The 22,494-nt window shown below is 38.2% G+C and overlaps 2 protein-coding genes across 2 annotated transcripts; both read right to left on the bottom strand.

Annotated features, from left to right (window-relative positions):
* Positions 1-18,706: 18,706 nt before the first annotated feature.
* LOC144558572 (diaminopimelate epimerase, chloroplastic-like) lies at positions 18,707-19,729 on the bottom strand. Its single transcript, XM_078307412.1, has 3 exons — positions 19,665-19,729; positions 19,320-19,377; positions 18,707-19,058 (listed from the first exon to the last, which is right to left on the bottom strand). The coding sequence occupies exons 1-3, from the start codon at positions 19,727-19,729 to the stop codon at positions 18,936-18,938; spliced, it is 246 nt and encodes an 81-aa protein (XP_078163538.1). The 3' UTR covers positions 18,707-18,935.
* LOC144558724 (uncharacterized) lies at positions 19,729-20,572 on the bottom strand. Its single transcript, XM_078307575.1, has 3 exons — positions 20,319-20,572; positions 19,965-20,105; positions 19,729-19,770 (listed from the first exon to the last, which is right to left on the bottom strand). Exons 1-3 carry the CDS (start codon positions 20,415-20,417, stop codon positions 19,729-19,731), a joined length of 282 nt encoding a protein of 93 aa, XP_078163701.1. The 5' UTR covers positions 20,418-20,572.
* Positions 20,573-22,494: the final 1,922 nt, after the last annotated feature.

The raw sequence follows: 22,494 nt of genomic DNA, 5'->3' as shown, positions 1-22,494 counted from the left end.
ATGTCTTCAATGGCATGGATCATGACAATCTGACCACCTAAAAAAAACAATAACATGGACCTATCGGCTCAAACAAGTAACGAACAAGTCAGCTTTGGCTGATTTCTACCGGTTCAGTACAAGAAACAGTCTCAAGGAGAAGAAATAAGTCGTGCAACAAAAAACAAAGAAATGATATATTGTGAAAGAAACTTTTCTTACAAGCGAAACCGCAAGGATGTCATGGTTGTTGAATGCGTGTCATTCCAAGAAAGCAGCCCACTTCAAGAAAAACTCCATCTACATAAAAAAAGTACAACTCAATTATCAGTACTAACCAAGAGTGAAGGTTGTGAGATCTGATCACCTAAAAAAACTATAACATAGACCTATCAGCTCAAACAAGTAACTGGCAAGTCAGCTTTGGCTGACTTCTACCGGTTATGTACACGAAAGAATCACAAGGAGAAGAAATAAGCCGTGCAACAAAAAAAGAAGGGATATATTGTGAAGGAAACTTATCTTACAAGCGAAACCGCAAGGAAGCCATGGTTGTTGCATGTGTCACACCCCGAGACAACCCGCCACGTATATATACGTAAGGCGTACACACATCACATACATTATCAATAAAAAAAATCAAACCAACCACTTAATTGAATATCAAAAGGAGTTTATAACATAGAAATGATCAAGACGGACATGGCAAGTAAACTAACTACTGCCATGCCTGTTCAATGTATCAATTTTTCAATAACAAAAGTAAAGCAAATAGTGGCTATTTGTATTCCTCCGCTTGACCTCACTCGCGACCTTGCTCGAGCTCCTCTCCTTCATTACCTGGAACCCACATAAAAGTGGAACGGGTGAGATATCGAACCTTCTCTCAATGCGGGATTTAGTTCCAGCCCAGAGTTTTACAAAACCTTTGCTTTTAATGAAAAACATGCATAACTTTGGTTTGCAACATGTGAGAGCTTAATAGTAATTCATATTCAAGATTTGATTTCACTTTTTTTTTAAATTCCACACTCTGGATCCGTCACAAGGACAGTCCAGCGAGTCGCCACACAAGGACGACCCGAATTATTCACACTCTGGATCTATCACACAAGGACAGTCCAACGAGTCGCCACACAAGGACAACCCGAATTCAAAACAATTTCCAATCAATTATTGAAATTCCACACTCTGGATCTGTCACAAGGACAGTCCGGCGAGTCGCCACACAAGGACGACCCGAATCGTTCACACTCTGGATCTGTCACACAGGGACAATCCGGCGAGTTGTCACACAAGGACGACCCGAATTCAAAACAATTTTCAATCAATTATTGAAATTCCACACTCTGGATCTGTCACAAGGACAGTCCGGCGAGTCGCCACACAAGGACGACCCGAATTCAAAACAATTCAAATCATTTTTCAATTCATGCAACCTGTCAATTCTTTTATGCATTTTCCAAAACACATCTCAAAATCATGCAACTTGTCAATTCTTTTATGCATCAAAACCCTATGGTGCAATTCTAAACAATTCCAAAGGGTGGTTCGATTTCAACATGCACAAGTCAACTATTAACATAAATAACAAGATACTGTTAGTTTGTAATAATCTAGAAGTCAATAATACGATAATTTATCATAAATCTTTGTTCATGAATTGGATGATTAATATCATTTTGTTGCCTTGAGTATTATTGAATTTATGGATCATTTCGAGTTCATGACTGAAATTGTGAAACTCCATAATATAGATGATATATACTCTTAAAAAGTCACTGACCAAGGTAATTAGCAGGAACACTAATTACCGCGATAAGGTTAGTATGTGGATTAAAAGATGGTTAAGTTTTACAAACCACCTGACACGAGATGTCATTTTAATCACATAGATACATGTTCTAGGAACATGGTATTTGACAGACCCCGAATGAAACATTAAATAGAATTGTGTTCGTGTCATTAATGTTTTCATTCAGTGTTAAGTTCTAAAGTATGAGGTATTCATCTTTCATACTAAGAAATGTATATGTGTGATTGTTATCAAACGCTGTCAGTAAAATGCAGTTATAACGGTAGCTCTTCGGTACACATGGCTTAGCTGAGGTAGTGATGGTTTAACAAGAATACTATTTGTCCCTCGTATCTCTATACGAGCTATAGCATCACTGGACCCCTTGATAGAGTAAGATTATCTGCTAGCGGTATAATTACAAGAGTAATTATATTTGATAATCTGTTCAAGATCAAGAAAAGATTCAGTTAGCAAGGATGACACACATCTACCTTGAAACTAATCTGATAGCTATGAGACAGAAGAACAGACACAAGTAAATTGTTTACTGGATCGTGATATTGTATTGTACAGCATCATCTGTGTAATTGGATGGTCATGATGTGTTGCCAGATGCCGCTCATGATTATAGAAGTTAAAACAGTTTTAACTCTGTTTACCAACATAACACAGATCCTATTGGGTCACACCATATAGGAGTTAATCGGAGAATCTTATTGTGATTGATTATAAATTGGTTATGATCAATAGTAAGATGGTTATAATTAATTATACGTGTTATAATTAAATTATAAATGTTATGTAAAAATAACAAGCAAAAACATTGGTTAATTTATAAACGTGTGTGACACGTTGTATAAAAGTTAACCGGTTAATTTATAAATGTGCAGGACACATTGTATAAATTACCGAAACAACAACCGCAAGAAAAATATATATAATTGTTCAGAATAATTATACCAATATTATTTGTATTCGGGCCGAGGGCATTCGGGTCTTTTCAGATTCATCCTTATCTACATGACATGTCATCAATCCTATCCAGATGACACATCGTCGATACCGAAACAAACAACCGCAGAAAAATATATATAATTGTTCAGAATAATTATACGAATATTATTTGTATTCGGTCCGAGGGCATTCGAGTCTTTTCAGATTCGTGCTTATCCGCATGACCTGTCATCGATCCTATCCAGATGACACGTCATCGATCTTATCCACATGACATGTCATCCTTATCCATTCAATGGCATATCTTGTAAATAGGCCAAACTTGGAGGGCATTTTGGTCTTTTGGCAACCGACCTAAATCCTATAAATAGGGGTGGAGGGGTAGAGAGAAATTTACTAATTCATTCGTACCGTTTCGTGTCGAAACGGATCGGTATTTTCTCTTTCTCGGTTTCTCTCCCAAATAGTGTTTCGGTTGAGAAAAGAAAGTTATACGTAGTTGACGTATAATCTTGCGGGTTGTTGTGAAGTATATTTACGAGATCGATGAATAGTGTTTTACCAAATTTTGCGGTATGTCAGTTTTGCATATTGATGAAACTGAGCAACCGAAAATTCGTGTTTACGGGTTTTCGTCTTTTCCCCGTGAATAGTGTTTTTGCAGAATTCCGCGGTTTACGGTATTTCTGGCAGAAGAAATAAACCGCTCTCCGATTAGTCCTGGTGGATAACCGATAGAGGTATCACACGTGTGATACTCCGAGTCAATTCCTTCCCTGGTGAGGCTCTACTCGCTCGGTCTGCATTCCAACTGTGATTTGGAAACAAGGTATAAATATGTTATATTAATCTATTTAATTGGTAAGTAGATTAAAGTTTTAGAAATCAATCATGGAGTAGATCTGTAAAAGGATTAAATTGGGTTTTGATGCCAAAGGAATACTGAAGGTGGACCGCCTTGGAAAGTTTCCTGACATACCCCGTTTAATCCTGAGCTTAAGTTGGCCGTAGAAATTTTTGTTCCACGGTCATTCTGCAACTTAAGCCTAAACGGGTTTTTGGTTACAGCACCGCGAAACCCCAACAGATACCAACCTTGATCCAAGCAATTTGAAATTTTATAAAAGTTCCGGGAAACCCGCACCTGTTTGCGGAGTAAATTCTTGCACGTTATCTACGTCTCTTAATTCCTCAAAAGTAGAACCTAAAAATAAATATATCTCAAATTAATAAAATTTGAGTTCACGTATTCTTATTTCCTAAAGTTTTATATTTTTAGTCGATTATAGAAGAATATAATTTAATAATCAAGTATTTATTATAAGAAAGAAAATAATATTTTTGATCAAAACCTTATTACTTGGAGTTTGCGGTTTAGAAAAGATACGTATAGCAGTCACTGTTTTGGATGGTTCTCGGTATTGGAGACTCCAATCGGGGTGAGGCCAGCTCTAACGGATCCGTATCTGCGAGCACTACAACTTCCTTCTTGCAGGATCCTTGAGATTCCGGACGTATGGAGTGCAGGTTCCTGCGGAACTCGGCTGACTGGTTCAGCTCGGTTTTCTGGTTTGAGTATGAACAGCAGCCACGGTTTTGGCCATATCTCGGTGGTGGAAGGTCGGATCGAGGTAAATATAGCGCTCAATCGTCCGTATCTTCGATCACTGTAACTCCCGTGTTGAAGTCTAGTTCATATTCTGAACATACGGATGGTAGTTCTTCACGGAAGCTGACTGGACGGTTTGGATCCACCAGGGGTTCGGATCTGATTTGGGGGAGAGGGGAGGGGGCTGGGGCGGCTAGGGTTTGAGGGGGGTTTATATAGATGTGAGATTAGGGTTGCCTCACTATTTTTGTTGGGCTGAACTGGGCCTTAATGGGCCCCAAATCAATTTTATTTTGTCGTTTTGGGCTAAGGACAGAAATCTGGTTTTGCTGTTTTAATTTTCTTCTTTAAAGATTGACAAAACTGGTATTATAGGTTCATATTCCGATATTATTTTCTACATAAGAGTTATAGTAATTTTCATTACGGTTCTAACACAGCTAGTTTTATCTCAATCAGAATTTCCAGTGAGGAGAAAAAATACAAATGGTCGATGAAGGTCTGTAGTCCCCGAACAGCATTGTTTACTGACTTTGAACATCTATGGAGAATTTTACGTTTAGAATTTGGGATAAGTTTTTAAATGAATGTTGTAGATCTTGAGGTTAGGTTTCCAGGTATTAAATTTCATTTAGATCCGAATTAGTATGAATGATAAATGATTAAAATACTAACAGCTGTCTGACTGAAATTTCGAAGTCTCCTAAGTTTTATTCTATTGTGCTTATGAAATTTTAATTTGGCTATAGAATTTTATTACCTAAATTATGTGGCGTTACAGCATGCATGTCGTTCCAAGAAAGCAGCCCACTTGAAGAAAAACTCCATCTACATAAACAAAAGTACAACTCAATTATCGGTATAAACCAAGAGTGAAGGTTGTGAGATCTGACTGATATCTCGCAAACTTATCTATATTCCGACCTGTATTTTGTACCAAAACCTGTGTTTAAATTATTAAATCGGTCGTATTTCATTGAATATCTATAAAATATGGTACTGCTACGCTTTTATTCTTATTTTGCATAAAACAAGCGAAATCAGGGAAATTACTTAATTCTAAGACTCTGACGAGGGTAGCGTCACCCCTGACGAGGGTAGCGTCAACCTCTGTCCGACCCGTACAACATCCTACATGACCCGTACAACATTTTGTTCGACCTGTGTCAGACATTTCTGGAAACATATCCATAAATTGGAAACAAGGCCTATTGAAGGAAGGTCAGCCAGAAAATCTTATAAGCGGGATTTCTTGCACCAGAGAGCTCATTCTGAACCAGAGGAGCACATTCTAGGGTTTGGACTTAGCGGCTAAGCTTGGAGACGAAGTTGAGAAGCAAAAGACGCGAGTTTTCGACGGATCTTCTTAGTACTTCGGGTTTTGTCATGGCTATTTTATTATTCATTTCTTTTATTTGTTTTAGAACTATGTTTGAGTAGTTTTCTTTGTTTCTAGGGTTAAGATATATTCGAATGTTTTGTTTTCCATGAAACTTATTGTATTCTTGTGTTGAAATTTGTGTTTGATTTATTGTGTTTGATTTTAATGCTTAAATTAAGTTGTTTGATTTTTATTAGTTTGTCACTAGATGCATGATCACATCTAAAGCGCATTCTCCTCTTTAAAATCTCTCAACCAAAGTTAAGTACCTGAGGTAGGTTTAGTGATTCGAAAGGTGAACATTTCCTCTTATCGACGATAAGAGAATACCTTTAGAATACCAATCAACCAACTAGGTAATTCGGGCCGACATGAAAGTCGAAGTAAAGAATCCGAAGAGGATAAATATTGCAACTCCATACCAAGTTTTATGAACCAATATACGAGAGTTGAGGTTTAGAAACATTAGGTCTGGTCAGTAGAACCCTACACGAAGGAACAACACAAGAAAACAGTAACTGGTGCGTTAACTCAAAGTCAGTACGGGTCGGACAGGAAGCTGTACGACCCGTATCAGGGACTGAGAGGCAGAACTGAGATGAGTCTGAAACCTTGGAAATGCCTTTTATCATTGATTCAAAACCAAACTTTATTTTCTGTCATTTAATTATTGCAATTGAACTATTTAGGAAACTTAAACAACAAATCCAACTTTTTCTCACTTCTAGTACCTAACTGATTTAAGTAGAGTCCGGTTTAGATTTGAACCGTCCCTGTGATCGATACCCAACAATATACTATTCAATAGGACTGTGCACTTGCAGTCTGAACCGAAGAGCGTATTTAAGGTTAAAAGATACAGCTTGCTGTACTGAAACTTTGTACTATACCTTTTTGGTGAGACAAGTTTTTGGCACCGTTGCCGGGGACGGCATCATTTATTTTCTAGATTTTTACTTATTTTAGTTAATCTAGATTTTACATTGTATCTTTTCTTTGTTTAGTTTTTTCTCTTTCAGGAAAGCTAGCTTTCGTACCTCCACCCACTGGAGACTACCAGCTTAGGAGCAAGGGACCTGCCTCTGACCTAGAAAGCTCATCACACGCTAATGTTCCTATTCGACCTTGTCCCAACACGACCCGTACCGGAACTGACACGACTCGTATCGGAGAGACAGGATCCGAGTACCCAAGCAGAGCAGCGATGAATAACACTGGGGAAGAAAAAGAAGAAGAGGTCCTGATCAATCATGATGAGGAGTACATGGATGACTATGCACTGCCAAGGACCTTGTGCGAGTTTAATGTGCCTCGAGCTGGAGACGTGAGAGGTGCAATCAAGCTGCCAAGGATTGTTGGCCAGCAACCGAATTTCAATCCTGGAGTCATCCACATTGTGCAACAAAACACCTTTCATGGCTTGGATCACGAGGATCCACATGCCCATCTCCAGACTTTTCTTGAGTGTTGCACAACCATCAAGACCAATGGGGCCACTGCTGACTATACCAAACTGGCTTTATTTCCTTTCACTCTTAGGGATAAGGCAAAGAAATGGTTGGGATCACTACCACGTGATTCAATAAACACTTGGAGGGAACTGTCTAATTTGTTCTTAACTAGGTTTTTCCCTCACAAAAGAACTGCCAAGGTAAAAACCCAACTGACCAGCTTTAGGCAAGGGGAGTGCTATACTGAGGGCAACATTTGAAATTTTGAGAGCTAAGAAAAAATTTCTCTCTAAATACCAATTTTGTCCCTTAGCTTTTCTCTCTCATCTTAATTAATAAAAGAAGTAAATAAAAGAAAGGAAAGTTACTTCTGTTAGAAAAATCAGCCCCATAGATCCTTCTCTTCCGTCAAAAAACTCACACCCCAAAAATCCTTTCCTTCCATGATTTTAAATCCTTAATAATCCTTCTTCCCATGATTCCCTTTCTCCTTCAACTTTTTTTTAAAATTTGAAATTGTTGTTTAGCGTGTACAAAAATTACAATGAATCACACAATATCAATCCGAGAGGAATATCAAACTTGTTTCAATACAAAAATTGCTTCTCAACACAATATCAATATCAAATCGGAGAGGAATATCAATACAAAAATTAGAAATGGATCCACGAATTTAATATGAAATCAAATCTGTTTATTTAGAGAGAAACTGTTGAATTAAAAATGAGTTGTTATTCATGAATTCTCTCTAAAAAAACAGATTCAGTGCAACCTGATAATTACTTCTCGTCAGGTTGCCAATCTAACAGATTGACCTAACATCTTAAAAAAGTTGAGGCAGCAACATAAGATCAATTAAAAAATAAAAAGAATCAAGTTTGGAGGCATCTATGATTGATTAGCATTTTATGTTATAATTTGATTATTACGGTTTCAAGTATCAAAATGATTTATGTAAATATCACGATGAGAACAAAGAACATAGAATTTTGGAAGTACTACAAATGTTGCATATTAGCAAAAAAAATGTTTTATATTAGTAAAGCCCCAATTTGATTACAAATATTTATTTTCGTGAGATTGTAATTTTGGTAAAAAAATTTATCAACTATTATGGCTAAATAACCAGACGTTTGTTGGGGAGTACCAACTGGTGCAATAGTAACAATCACAGTACCAACTGGTACAACAATTTTAGAAAACATTAATGCTACTTATTTACTAAATAGTTATGTATTTTTTAAGTTCGATTGAAATAATATTTATAATATTATAATCCAATTTTATATTTTCAAAATATGCAATATACAGTTTTTTTTAGAAGGGCATTAGTACAGAAAAATGCCAAGAATAATATATAGTTTCTTCGACTAAGGATAAAGAAAGTTATCCATGTGATGAAATTATGTATTTACTAAGAGTTCATTTTAAAGAAGAATAGAGGAAATGTAAAATTTTAAATAAGTTAGACTAAGGTATACTTTTTGCTTTTGTGGTAAACAGATTGTTGTAATTGAATTTTGTTGTACTGGTTATAATTGGGGCATATAAAGAGAGAGAGATGTTTGTTACCAAAATTAACTTTTTTTAGTGGAGTAAATTTTTTTGTTATTTTTTTTCCTTAATAGATTTGTATATTAATTGTGACATAATTAATTGTGAAGATAAGAGAGAGAGAGCAGAAGGACAAAATCGGTATTTAGATTGAAAAAATTCTCTCAGCTCTCAAAATTTCAAATGTTACCCTCAGTATAGCACTCCCCTTAGGCAAAGGTCTGATGAACCCCTAAATGAAGACTGGGAAAGGTTTAGGGATTTACAATACTCTTGTCCTCATCATGGTCTCCCTGATTGGTTGTTAATTCAAACTTTTTATGATGGTCTAACAGAGGCAACTCGATCTTCTGTTGATGTTGTTGCAGGTGGAGCTCTAATGGAGAGAGAGCCTCATGAGGCAATGAACCTGATCGACAACATGGCTCAGAACCAACAATGGTCCGGCCGCGACAATTCCAGACCTGGAGGAGGCAGCTGATTTGAGCTCGATCAGATCTCAGCACTTACAGCCAAGCTGGATGCTATGCAGAAGGCTTTCGACAAAATGAGTGTTAAGTCTGTTGGAAACCATCTAACACAGCCGCAATCCTGTTGCATGTGTGGAGAGGGGCACTCTTACGAACAATGCCCACTAGCCCAAAGGGATGAGGAACCTGAGCATGTCAACTACCTCAATAATGACTCATCCCATTTTCAGAGACAACAGTTCAACAACCCTTCGAGCAGCAACAACAACCGAAACTTCTTCCAGAATGCTTCTTTTCCCGACTCGAACAACCGATCATTTCAATCCGGTCCTCCTAAGTCGTATATCGCTCCCGCTGTGAGTGATTTCATGCATGAGCAAGAGAAGATGAACATGATGATATTTGAGCAGATGCAACAACTGGCTGATCAAAACAAGTTGATGTTAGAACAGTTAGGCCACCGAAGTGCACCGAACCAATCACAACCACCTCCTGGAAGACTGCCCAGCCAACCAGAACTCAACCCTAGAGGAGAGGTCAAAGCCATTACACTGCGAAGTGGGACTCATTATCAGGGTCCTACCAAGCCCACTAACTCATCACCCCAGCACACGGTCTATACAGATCCTACACGGGCCATGTCAGAACCCCCTGTTGAAAAGGAAAACCCTGGTCGGGTAAACTCGACTCAATCAGCACAGACTAAAAACCCTGTCGACACGGACCGTACAGCTGACACCTAGCCCGTGCAGAAACCAACTGAGAGTCAGAAACTGAAGGGGGCCTACAAACCACCACCCTACCAGCCGCCTATTCCCTTCCCTCAGAGGCTAGTCGAGTACAGAATAAATTAGCAATTCTCCAAGTTCATTCAAGTGCTCAAGCAGCCGCACATCACCATTCCTTTCACTGACGCCTTGACCCAAATACCAACCTACACCAAGTTCCTCAAAGACATTCTTTCGAACAAGCGAAGCTTGGGGGGGACATGAGAAAGTGAAACTCACAGAGCAGTGCAGTGCAATCTTAAGCAACCAACTCCCGCCAAAACTAGAAGACCCTGGTAAATTCTTCATTCCTTGCACAATTGGAAAGGCTACCATCAAGAAAGCCTTATGTGACCTAGGGTCCAGCGCGAGTCTAATGCCACGCACCATTTTTGAGCAAATGGGAGTAGGGGAGCTCAAACCCACGCGCATGACTCTGCAGCTTGCTGATTCTTCCGATAGACTACCACTTAGTATAGTGGAGGATGTGCTGGTTTTGGTCGGTAAGTTTTATGTACCGGTTGACTTCATTGTCATGGAAATGGAGGACAAGGAAATCCCCATCATTCTTAGAAGGTCATTTTTGAAGACAGCTCGAACACTCATTGACGTGGAGAAGGGGACTCTGACTCTGCGGATTGGAGATGAAAAAGTGGAGTTTAATCTCAACCAAGCTATGAAGTGTCCCTCTGAAACAGAAACATGATGCGCAGTTGATGTGGTATATCGATCGGCCAAGGAACAAACTTGTAAGCAATTTGGCAGTTTATTTAAAGATTATCCTGATTATTTGGCTGATCCGCAGATGCAGAAGGCTGTCCTAGAGAGTATGTGTGCAGCAAAAGCAAAATTTGATAGTCCGAAGGAACTCTCACGCGGACCGGATAAATCCCACACGGACCGTGCATCACATTCTGAGAAGCTGGAGAACAGAGAAGTCAGGTCGAACAAGGTTGACACGAGGACGCTACACAGGTCAAACACATCCCACACGGACCGTGCGAGGGCCCAGACAGAGTAGCCAACTCCTGAGCTCAAGCCTCTTCCATCTAACCTCAGGTATGAGTTCCCAGACCCGAATAAATCTTGTCATGTGGTTTTAAATGCAGACCTCGACCTAGATCGCAACCTCATATGCTTTGAGGATTTGAAAGCGCTGCAAATGGTAATTCGGGGTATTACAATGAAAGCTCAGCAAATTGTGATTGGGGGCTTGATCGAGAAGTTCACAAGTGAGAAACCAGCCACCTACCGTGCCAGCGGAACAAGCACCAGCACACCCGGATTGTACAGGTATCATCCGGGCCGTGCAGACCAACACACGGTCTGTGTACCTCAAAAGTGGACACCCCTCCCAAAACCACCCGACCCACCTTTCACCAACCAGTGAGACGCCCCCGCCTCACCCCTCACTCCATGTCTGGTTAGTTTCCATATTTTTTTTTTTTGTGAATTCAAGCATTGAGTACAATGCTTCATTCAAGCTTGGGGGAGTTGAATACAAGAAAACTGTATCTGTATTTAGGTCATGTTTATTTTTCAAAATTTTGTATTTTTAGGTGATAAATTTGCGTGATTGCTTGAATTAGGGACTTTTGTTAAAAGTTTTGGTTAGGTTTGGGATGACCTTGAGAAATTACAACTAACCCCATAATTGATCAAAGAACTGAATAAGAATGGATGTTTTGAGAACTTAAAAAGATGAAAACTTGAATTGTATCGAAAAGTCATTTTGAAACTGAACTGTGTCTTTTTAATAAAGAAATGAAGATTTTAAATAAAGAAAGATTGGGATATCTGTTGGTATGAATGAATACCATTGGATGTGTGTATTCATGGTGTATGCGAAAATTTTAAAAATATATATATAATTAAAAAAAAGTTTTGAAATTAATGAAAAGATGGAGAAAATAATAGTACTGGCAATAAGTCCTATTAGGCGCCTTTGAGCTCGTCTCCCAAACTTAGAAAAGAAAAGAACTTTTGCATACATCAACACACGAAGTCCGTGACTTTCTGACCTAAGCTTGTTCCAAGCCTGGGAAGGGGGGCTAAAAGAAGAAAAATCACCACAAACGAGGGCATAGTTTCAGTGAAAGAATGAAATATTGATCAATTCGGGTAATTAGCTTTGCAAATATTAAAACATTTCAGAATTTGAAGTTTGATTAATCGATTAGTGGGGTGAATCAAAATTGATCAAGGAAAATCCAAATTGTATCCAAAAAGATTCTCATGGTTCTTGATAAGAGCAGTTCATGTAAATTTTCACATTTAGAAATTTATCTGCATTTAGGTAGTCCAACCCAATACCTAAGTTGGCATTTTTGCTTGAGGACAAGCAAGATTTCAGCTTGGGGGAATTTGATATCTCGCAAACTTATCTATATTCCGACCTGTATTTTGTACCAAACCCTGTGTTTAAATTATTAAATCGGTCGTATTTCATTGAATATCTATAGAATGTGGTACTGCTCCGCTTTTATTCTTATTTTGTAGAAAACGGGCAAAATCAGGGAAATTACTGAATTCTGAGACTCTGACGAGCGTAGCGTCATCCCTGACGAGGGTAGCGTCACCCCTGACGAGGGTAGCGTCAACCCTGACGCGGGTAGCGTCAACCTCTGTCCGACTCGTACAACATTTTATCTGACCCATACAACATCCTACACGACCCATACAACATTTTGTTCGACCCGTGTCAGACATTTCCGGAAACAGATCCATATATTGGAAACAAGGCCTATTGAAGGAAGGTCAGCCAGAAAATCTTATAAGCGGGATTTCTTGCACCAGAGAGCTCATTCTGAACCAGAGGAGCACATTCTAGGGTTTGGACTTAGCGGCTAAGCTTGGAGACGAAGTTGAGAAGCGAAAGACGCGAGTTTTCGACAGATCTTCTTAGTACTTCGGGTTTTGTCATGGCTATTTTATTATTCATTTCTTTTATTTGTTTTAGAACTATGTTTGAGTAGTTTTCTTTGTTTCTAGGGTTAAGATATATTCGAATGTTTTGTTTTGCATGAAAGTTATTGTATTCTTGTGTTGAAATTTGTGTTTGATTGATTGTGTTTGATTTTAATTGTTTAATTAAGTTGTTTGATTTTTATTGGTTTGTCACTAGATGCATGATCACATCTAAAGTGCATTCTCCTCTTTAAAATCTCTCAACCAAAGTTAAGTACCTGAGGTAGGTTTAGTGATCCTAAAGGTGAAACCAAATAATAGCCGAAAGGTGAACATTTCCTCTTATCGACAGATAAGAGAATACCTTTAGAATACCAATCAACCAACTAGGTAATTCGGGCTGACACGAAAGTCAAAGTCTAGAATCCGAAGAGGGTAAATATTGCAACTCCATACCAAGTTTTATGAACCTATACGAGAGTTGAGCTTTAGAAACATTAGGTCTGGTCAGTAGAATCCTACACGAAAGAACAACACAAGGAAACAGTAACTGGTGCGTTAACTCGAAGTCAATACGGGTCGGATAGGAAGCTGTACGACCCATACAGGAAGCTGTACGACCCGTATCAGGGACTGAGAGGCAGAACTGAGATGAGTCTGAAACCTTGGAAACGTCTTTTATCATTGATTCAAAACCAAACTTTATTTTCTGTCATTCAATTATTGCAATTGAACTATTTAGGAAACTTAAACAACAAACCCAACATTTTCTCACTTCTAGTACCTAACTGATTTAAGTAGAGTCCAGTTTAGATTTGAACCGTCGTTGTGATCGATACCCAACAATATACTATTCGATAGGACTGTGCACTTGCAGTCTGAACCGAAGAGCGTATTTAAGGTTAAAAGATACAGCTTGCTATACTGAAACTTTGTACTATACATTTTTCGTGTGACACTGACCACCTAAAAACAAACTACAACATCGAACTATCAGCTCAAACAAGTAACGGCCAAGTCAGCTTTGGCTGACTTCTACCGGTTATGTACACGAAACAGCCTCAAGGAGAAGAAATAAGTCGTGCAAAAAAAAAGGGATATATTGTGAAGGAAACTTATCTTGCAAGCAAAACCGCAAGGAAACCATGGTTGTTGCATACGTGTCGTTCCAAGAAAACAGCCCACTTGAGAGAAAGCTTCATCTACATAAACAAAAGTACAACTCAATTATCGGCACTAACCAAGAGTGAAGGTTGTGAGATCTGACCTCCTAATAACAATATATAACATAGACCTATCAGCTCAAACAAGTAACGGTCAAGTCAGCATTGGCTGACTTCTACCTGTTATGTACACAAAACAGCCACAAGGAGAAGAAATAAGCCGTGCAGCAAAAAAAGAAAGGATATATTGTGAAGGAAATTTATCTTACAAGCAAAACCGCAAGGAACCCATGGTTGTTACATGCGTGCCGTTCCAAGAAAGTAGCCCACTTCAAGAAAAGCACCATCTACATAAACAAAAGTACAGCTCAATTATCGGTACTAACCAAGAGTGAAGGTTGTGAGATCTGACCACCTAAAAACATACTACAACATAGAGCTATCAGCTCAAACAAGTAACGGCCAAGTCAGCTTTGGCTGACTTCTACCGGTTATGTACACGAAGCAGTCTCAAGGAGAAGAAATAAGACATGCAACAAACAAAGAAGGGATATATATTGTGAAGGAAACTTATCGAACAAGCAAAACCGCAAGGAAGCCATGGTTGTTGCATGCGTGCCGTTCCAAGAAAGCAACCCACTTGAGAGAAAGCTTCATCTACATAAACAAAAGTACAACTCAATTATCGGCACTAACCAAGAGTGGAGGTTGTGAGATCTGACCACCTAAAAACAGACTACAACATTGAGCTATCAGCTCAAACAAGTACCGGTCAATGCAGCTTTGGCTGACTTCTACCGGTTATATACACGAAGCAGTCTCAAGGAGAAGAAATAAGACATGCAACAAACAAAGAAGGGATATATATTGTGAAGGAAACTTATCTAACAAGCAAAACCGCAAGAAAGCCATGGTTGTTGCATGCGTACTGTCTCAAGAAAGCAGCCCACTTTAGGGAAAGCTCCATCTACATAAACAAAAGTACAACTCAATTATCGGTACTAACCAAGAGTGAAGGTTGTGAGATCTGACCACCTAAAAACAAACTACAACATAGAGCTATCAGCTCAAACAAGTAACGGTCAAGTCAGCTTTGGCTAACTTCTACTGGTTATGTACACGAAGCAGTCTCAAGGAGAAGAAATAAGACATGCAACAAAAAAAGAAGGGATATATATTGTGAAGGAAACTTATATAACAAGCAAAACCGCAAGGAAGCCATGGTTGTTGCATGCGTGCCGTCCCAAGAAAGCAGCCCACTTGAGGGAAAGCTCCATCTACATAAACAAAAGTACAACTCAATTATCGGTACTAACCAAGAGTGGAGGTTGTGAGATCTGACCACCTAACAACAGACTACAACATTGAGCTATCAGCTCAAACAAGTACCGGTCAATGCAGCTTTGGCTGACTTCTACCGGTTATGTACACGAAGCAGTCTCAAGGAGAAGAAATAAGACATGCAACAAACAAAGAAGGGATATATATTGTGAAGGAAACTTATCTAACAAGCAAAACCGCAAGAAAGTCATGGTTGTTGCATGCGTACTGTCTCAAGAAAGCAGCTCACTTTAGGGAAAGCTCCATCTACATAAACAAAAGTACAACTCAATTATCGGTACTAACCAAGAGTGAAGGTTGTGAGATCTGACCCAATGAGAAAAAATGAGCCGTGCAACAAAAAAAAGGGTTATATTGTGAGGGAAACTTATCTTACAAGCGAAACCGCAAGGACTTACATTATTGCCCTGGAAAGTACTTGTCTCCACACTTAAAACACAATCCCAGAGCCCTTCTTTGGTCCATCATTGTATTTCTATTCTGATTTGAATTTTGGCCCTGCTGATTCTGGAATTTGCCCTTATCTGTAACAACCTTAAACTGAGTATTGGCTCCCACCGTTACTCCCTTACTATTCCCCTTCAGTTTCCTGAATTGGTTCTCCATGGCTTGCTCCATATGTTGTGAATACTCGAAAGCATCAGAAATGCTATGGGGTTTAAAAGCACTCACAAAGGGCTTGATTTCTTCCTTCAACCCACTGACAAAGGCTTCTAAATAAAAGGATTCTTGTAACAGTTTTCCCTCCAACACCAATCTAGATTTAGCCTTTTCAAAGTTTTCCATGTACTCATCCACAGTACCAGTTTGGTGAATTCTTTTGAACTCTTCCACAGCACTCTTACTTCCCTTCTTGTTGAACCTCTTCTTTATCAGCTCAATCAGCTCCAACCAAGAGGGGGTTTCATTTTCTAATATGTACCATCCATACCATTCATCAGCTTTAGATTGGAAATGTAAGGATGCTAGTTTATTTTTCATCATTTCTGGTACCTGATTCAGTTCAAAATAATACCGACACTTCCTAATCCACTCTAATGGAATATCTCCATTAAAACTAGGGAAATCAGTTCTAGGAGTGTGCAATCTGAAATCCTTTTTTCCTAGTTCCCCATCATCTTCATCATTTTCAGTCATATTTGACTTATTTGCCCTTCTATCATTTCTAAAGGTAGCTAACCCCATGTGAGACCCTTCTCCGACTGCTATAGGCCCCTTTACTTTATCATTAAGATTTTCAGACCTGTTCAAGCGGATCTCCAGTTCTTGATTAACAGTTTGGATCAGCTGGTCTCTAACGGCTTTCAGATGATTGCAAATGGTACTGACTATCAACTCCTGCATATCTGCCTCTCTCCTCTGACTCTGATACCAAATGTCATGAACTTATAATAAAATGTGGATAATAAGGAAAAGAAATCGAATATTGGAAGAGAAGTTTTTGGGATAAAATGGTATAATAAGATTGAGAAAAAGTTCAAGTCTGATTACAACGATAACAAAAATACAAGCCTCAGCTCTCTACTTAATAAGTCATTTATTCAATTACATCTCTTAACTAAACCTAGTAAAATAAGATAAATTCAGGGACCTTTTAGTAAAAGTCTGAGATTCCTCCTAACGGCCTCTGCACTCTCCACAAGTCTTCTCCATTATTGCCTCGTGTATTATCAGCAATTTAGTCTATCTTGCGCTCCACCTTTTCATTAGAAATGGAGAGATAAGTGGAATAACGCTTCTGGTGCCCACCAGAGCAACTGACTTCTTCAGAGGTGGAAGGAGACAGCCTATCACCTTGGACCTCATTATTCAGCCCTTTAACTTATTTCCCTTTTAACTCAAACTTACTAGCCTCTCCTTTCAAACTCACAGGCAATAATTGAGCTGGCCCGTTAACGAGCCCATTCAACCCAACCTGAGCTTGTTTCTCCTTTAATTGCTCTTCACGCCCTTTCCTACTGATAGCAAACTGCTGGTCAACGCTCTCAGCTGACCCTAATTCTCCCATTGCTGGCACATAAACAAAAGTATAACCCAATTATCGGTACAAATCAAGAGTGAAGGTTGTGAGATCTGACCACTTAAAAACAAACTATAACATAGACCTTTCAGCACAAACAGGTAACGGCCAAGTCAGTTTTGGTTGACTTCTACCGGTTATGTACGCGAAACAGCCTCAAGGAGAAGATATAAGCCGTGCAACAAAAAGAGAAGGGATATATTATGAGGGAAACTTATCTTACAAGCGAAACCACAAGGAAGCCATGGTTGTTGCATGCGTGCCGTTCCAAGAAAGCAGCCTACTTCAAGAAAAGCTTCATCTACATAAACAAAAGTACAACTCAATTATTGGTACTAACCAAGAGTGAAGGTTGTGAGATCTGACCACCTAAAAACAAACTATAACATAGACCTATCAGCTTAAACAAGTAACGGCCAAGTCAGATTTGGCTGATTTCTACCGGTTATGTACACGAAAAAACCTCAAGTGGAAGAAATAAGCCGTGTAACAAAAAAAGAGGAGATATATTGTGAGGGAAACTTATCTTACAAGCAAAATCGCAAGGAAGCCATGGTTGTTGCATGCGTGCCGTTCCAAAAAAGCTGCCCACTTGAAGAAAAGTTTAATCTACATAAACAAAAGTATAATTTAATTATCGGTACTAACCAAGAGTGAAGGTTGTGAGATCTGACCACCTAAAAAAAAAACTATAACATAGACCTATCAGCTCAAACAAGTAACGGCCAAGTTAGCTTTGGCTGACTTTTATCGGTTATGTACATGAAACAGCTTTAAGTAGAAGAAATAAGCCGTGCAACAAAAAAAAAGGATATTGTGAAGAAAACTTATCTTACAAGCCAAAACGCAAGAAAGTCATGGTTATTGCATGCGTACCGTTCCAAGAAAGCAACTCACTTCAGAAAAAGCTTCATCTAAATAAACAAAAGTACAACTCAATTGTTGGTACTAACCAAGAGTTAGATGTACAACAACAGTTGATGAAGGTCTGCATTGGAATGGCTGCGAAGAGACAAAAAGATAAGAAAAGGACCTGAGATTCAAATCTGAAATACTTCCGTACTTGAGTCACTTTATACTTTGGTCTTGCAAATTAATTAAAAATCTCATACCATTTCATAACCTTGTCGCAGGCCTACAGGTAAGTTCATAAATATTTTATCCCTAAATCCCCCCTCCTGAAAGACAGCATCTACAAATAAGCTGACAAAAAGATGCATTTCTCAATTTATTTGGCAACTTTTAAGTTTTATTTAATTTTGGCAACTTCATGATAGTCTACCAGTTATCTTGAATTCCTCATGCCCAGACTAAAAGCACTCTAGTCGTTTTAATGATAAAATTATGGCCATGTCTTCAGACTAGAATTGACTGAAACAAAACATACTACATGTATTGAATTTCTTATTCATTTTCAATGACACGCAACTATTAAGGACCCTCTATACTTTTAATCGAGAATGCCAAAACTTATACTGTTTCCATGCATTATTAACATAAATGTGCATGTCTACAATCCAGATCCACTTCTAAGAATCCTCCTAACTGAGACAACTTTGCCGCCTGCAATGAATAGACTTCACAACTAAATTGTTTTCAGTCGCCAGAATTTTAGTGGGAATTTCCAGGCCCGACAGAATAGGCTGACCCATGTCAACCTTAACCTACAAAAATAAATAAAGCGCAAGATTGGTAATCCTCTTGAAAAAATGACTTGAATCTAAAGAAAGAAGATATAAAATGTAGCCTACAATAGGGTCAAAGACTAGATACATTCAATCAGTTCTATATGATAGTTGTTAGAAAAAATAATCAGAATTCCAAGCAACTCTGACTAAGATTTTCATTATTTATTTTCTTCATTTATTGAAAAATAATGCCAGGAACCAAATCAAAATTTAAAGAACAGAGATAAGCTTGTTTACCTGCCCATCTTCTTCAATCTCAGGTACAATAAGACCAGCGTCAGTGTGAATAGTGAAACTGAAATAGACAAGCATCATAGGTTAAATTAAATTTTACATTTAAAAACTGAAATTGAAATTTCTGTCATTTAAATAAAATTTGATTGGAAAATAATTGCTTGAAGAGCATCCTTTCTTGATAGCAATTTTGCATCAGAAAACATGTTACTATTACTTGGGCAAAAACCCAAGAAAAAAAATATATATTAGTTACATGAATTTTGAAAAATGAATTGGCCTAAAATATTTCGACCACCAACAATTTTTTCAACATTCTACAAATGCTAAAGTTTTGAGTCTTTGTACGTATGGCTCCCTTGAAGATTTTCAAGTTCATCTATGAACCTAGCAAAGCACCGTACCCGGCCCATTACCGCACATCTAACACCAAACAACACATCAGAGATGAAAACTGAAAGAAAAAAACTCAGCATTAAACTAATAAAACAATTGAAAATTAATAATCACTCCAACAGTCAATTCAGCTAGCACACATTCAAGACCTAAAACCTGAATGATAAGAGATCTATAGGTCCACATAATAACTTGATCATTTTTATTTCAGTTATAACTTCCTATTGTGGACTACGCAATCAAATGAAGTACCTCAGGTTCGCTCCCATCAGAAATGAAGATTCTCATGGTGTAATCGGCACCGTTGGTTCCTGGCATGACAAAGATCACCCGATCACCGCCTATACCGAAATTTTGATCGCATAGCTTCACAGCCCTCCAAGCAGCTTCAAACTGTACCAACAAAAAGAACAATGCACCATTATATAAAAAAAAAATTGACACATATAAGAATGTTTAGGTTCCAGTTCAAATAACTTTACCTGAATATCAAACAAACTCGGGGTCATTTTGCAAAAAATCCTTTTGGCTGGTCAAACATTACTAACTGATCAAACATTATTTCTTACCAAGGAATTATGAAATAAAGGAGATATTATTACTTACCAGCAATAAAGTCTCCTTCAGCACCAGCAGCTTGTAGGCTAGAGCTTCCTTCTTTTTTGTCCTTGTCCTTGTCACTGTCTTATTTGCTCGACTTATCATCCTTCATCGATTTTTCACTTGATTGATCTTGCGGGCTTCATGCCTACCAGATATCAATATAAATGTCGTTTAGAACTTTTTTTGTAAACGACTCAAAAAGTTGTTATCCTTTAGAAGGTAGAAAATAATAACATGTATTTAACAGGTGCATTATATTTTTCACCTTTGATCATTTGGATATGTTATAAATACTGTTACTTTTTGTTAATAGTAATAATGACAATAATAACAGAATAACAACAATAAAGTGAATTCAGACAGAGAAACCTACGCTGGACAAGGCGAATAAAATGCTGAGGGGCACAAAGGCACGCTCCATATCAACAAGTGGTACCACCATATTTCTTGACTCAGTTTTGAATGATTCCAAAGCTGTTGTCGCGATTTCAATAACCTTTCACCAATAACAATAACAGTTACATTCAATTGTTAATAAAGAGAAATTAAATCAACTTAAGAATACAACATAGCAGACGCTTGAATGGGGGATATCTTCCAAGTCCAGCAGTAGCGTTGGCAGCCGCATTTACTATATCTATTAATACACGGTGCACCTAATGTCCTACATACATCGTAACAAACAATCAGTTAGAATGAATAAATATAGCAAACATAACTGAATATAATTTTCTTAATATATGCTATGTACCTCTCACCATGATAACAGGTCTTGAAATTTCGATTTCCTTAAAACTATTTGAGGGCACAAGTATAAAGGTTATGTTCTAGAAGGAGATGCACACAAAATATTACCTCATCCACACAAAGGCGAGATAGTTCCTTGGCCGTTTCAAGTACTTGTTTAATTAAAGATTTCAAACCTTTCTAAGGAGATACAAGACAAGGTTGGTACCCATCTGCCTCCAACACAATCTATAAGGTTCATAAAAAAAAAATCAGAAGGCACATGGATTAATTAGAAGCTTTAAAAAGCTAAATTTAAAGTTATCTTAAAAATATAAAGAAAACATTTGTACCTTTTGACATTGTTGAGCTCAATGTGGCGGTTCAGAGAAAGCTGCTTGATTCTGCTCGAGAAATTCCCCTCAAAGCCCGCAACAATTTTATGAGACCAACACCCTGCATAATAAAAAATTTATCGCAAATTAGATTACAATTATGAAAGTAAGTATAAGACCAGCTTCCATGATTTACCATTAGCTGCAGTATATATTTACCAAATTTATTTTATGTCCTTGAATGCATCTAAATCCCTTCTGTTCCAATTGCATATTTCACTTGTGCTTTTCACTTGTGGAATGAGAGAGAAAGAGATGGAACTAACCTCACCACCGGCAATATGCATTAGAAATCGTTCCTCAAATTGACGGCAGAGCTCCAAAGCAACAGCTCGAGTTCCATCAGAACTTGCCACCATTTGCTCACCTAACTTCACCAATTCTTCTTGCACCATCTGAGACCTTCCCTGGAGCCTACGCCAACCCAAAATAAACATATAACCTTTGCTATTTTTCTCTTTTTCTCTACGTATGTCTTGAGTTTTGACCTTTTGAAATTTAACCTCTCTTATTTTGCTTCAACCAAACAAACCGAAATTTACTTGGGTCTTTTGGTTCGATTGTTATTTGGTTAACAATTTTAATTTGGTTGGTTCGGTTAAATTTTTTTCTAAAACCGAATAAAATTTTGGTTTGAATATTTTAATTCAGTTTTAACAGAACTGACCCAATGAACATACCTACTCCTAACAAGCAGGGAAATCAGACAAACTAACTAGTGTCAAGCAAATTTCTTCTTATTTTCAACTTGCATTTACTAATAAAGAAACATACGCAGTGAGCACATTTGGAAGCCTGACATTCACCCGGTTCCTTATCTGCTTCCCCTACACATCCACCAATGCCACTCTCCCTAGCTTGCTTGGTGGGGCCCCGCTCAAAATTGATTTCAGACTCACGCTCTCGACCTGCCAGGCAGTTTCTAGAGAATTTTCAGCCCCATCTGAGCCGCCTGATTGTGCTGAGGAAACAGACTGCCCAATGAGCGCAACCCAAGGAATGTCAGCTGTGCTGTGTGGGGCCCTGGCCCGCAAGCAAGCAAGCAATGCGGCCTTTGT

The sequence above is a fragment of the Carex rostrata genome, chromosome 8 (assembly GCF_964058835.1).
Source record: "Carex rostrata chromosome 8, lpCarRost1.2, whole genome shotgun sequence".
In the NCBI taxonomy this organism is placed as follows: Eukaryota; Viridiplantae; Streptophyta; class Magnoliopsida; order Poales; family Cyperaceae; genus Carex; species Carex rostrata.
This window is presented reverse-complemented; position numbering and strand designations above follow the sequence as displayed.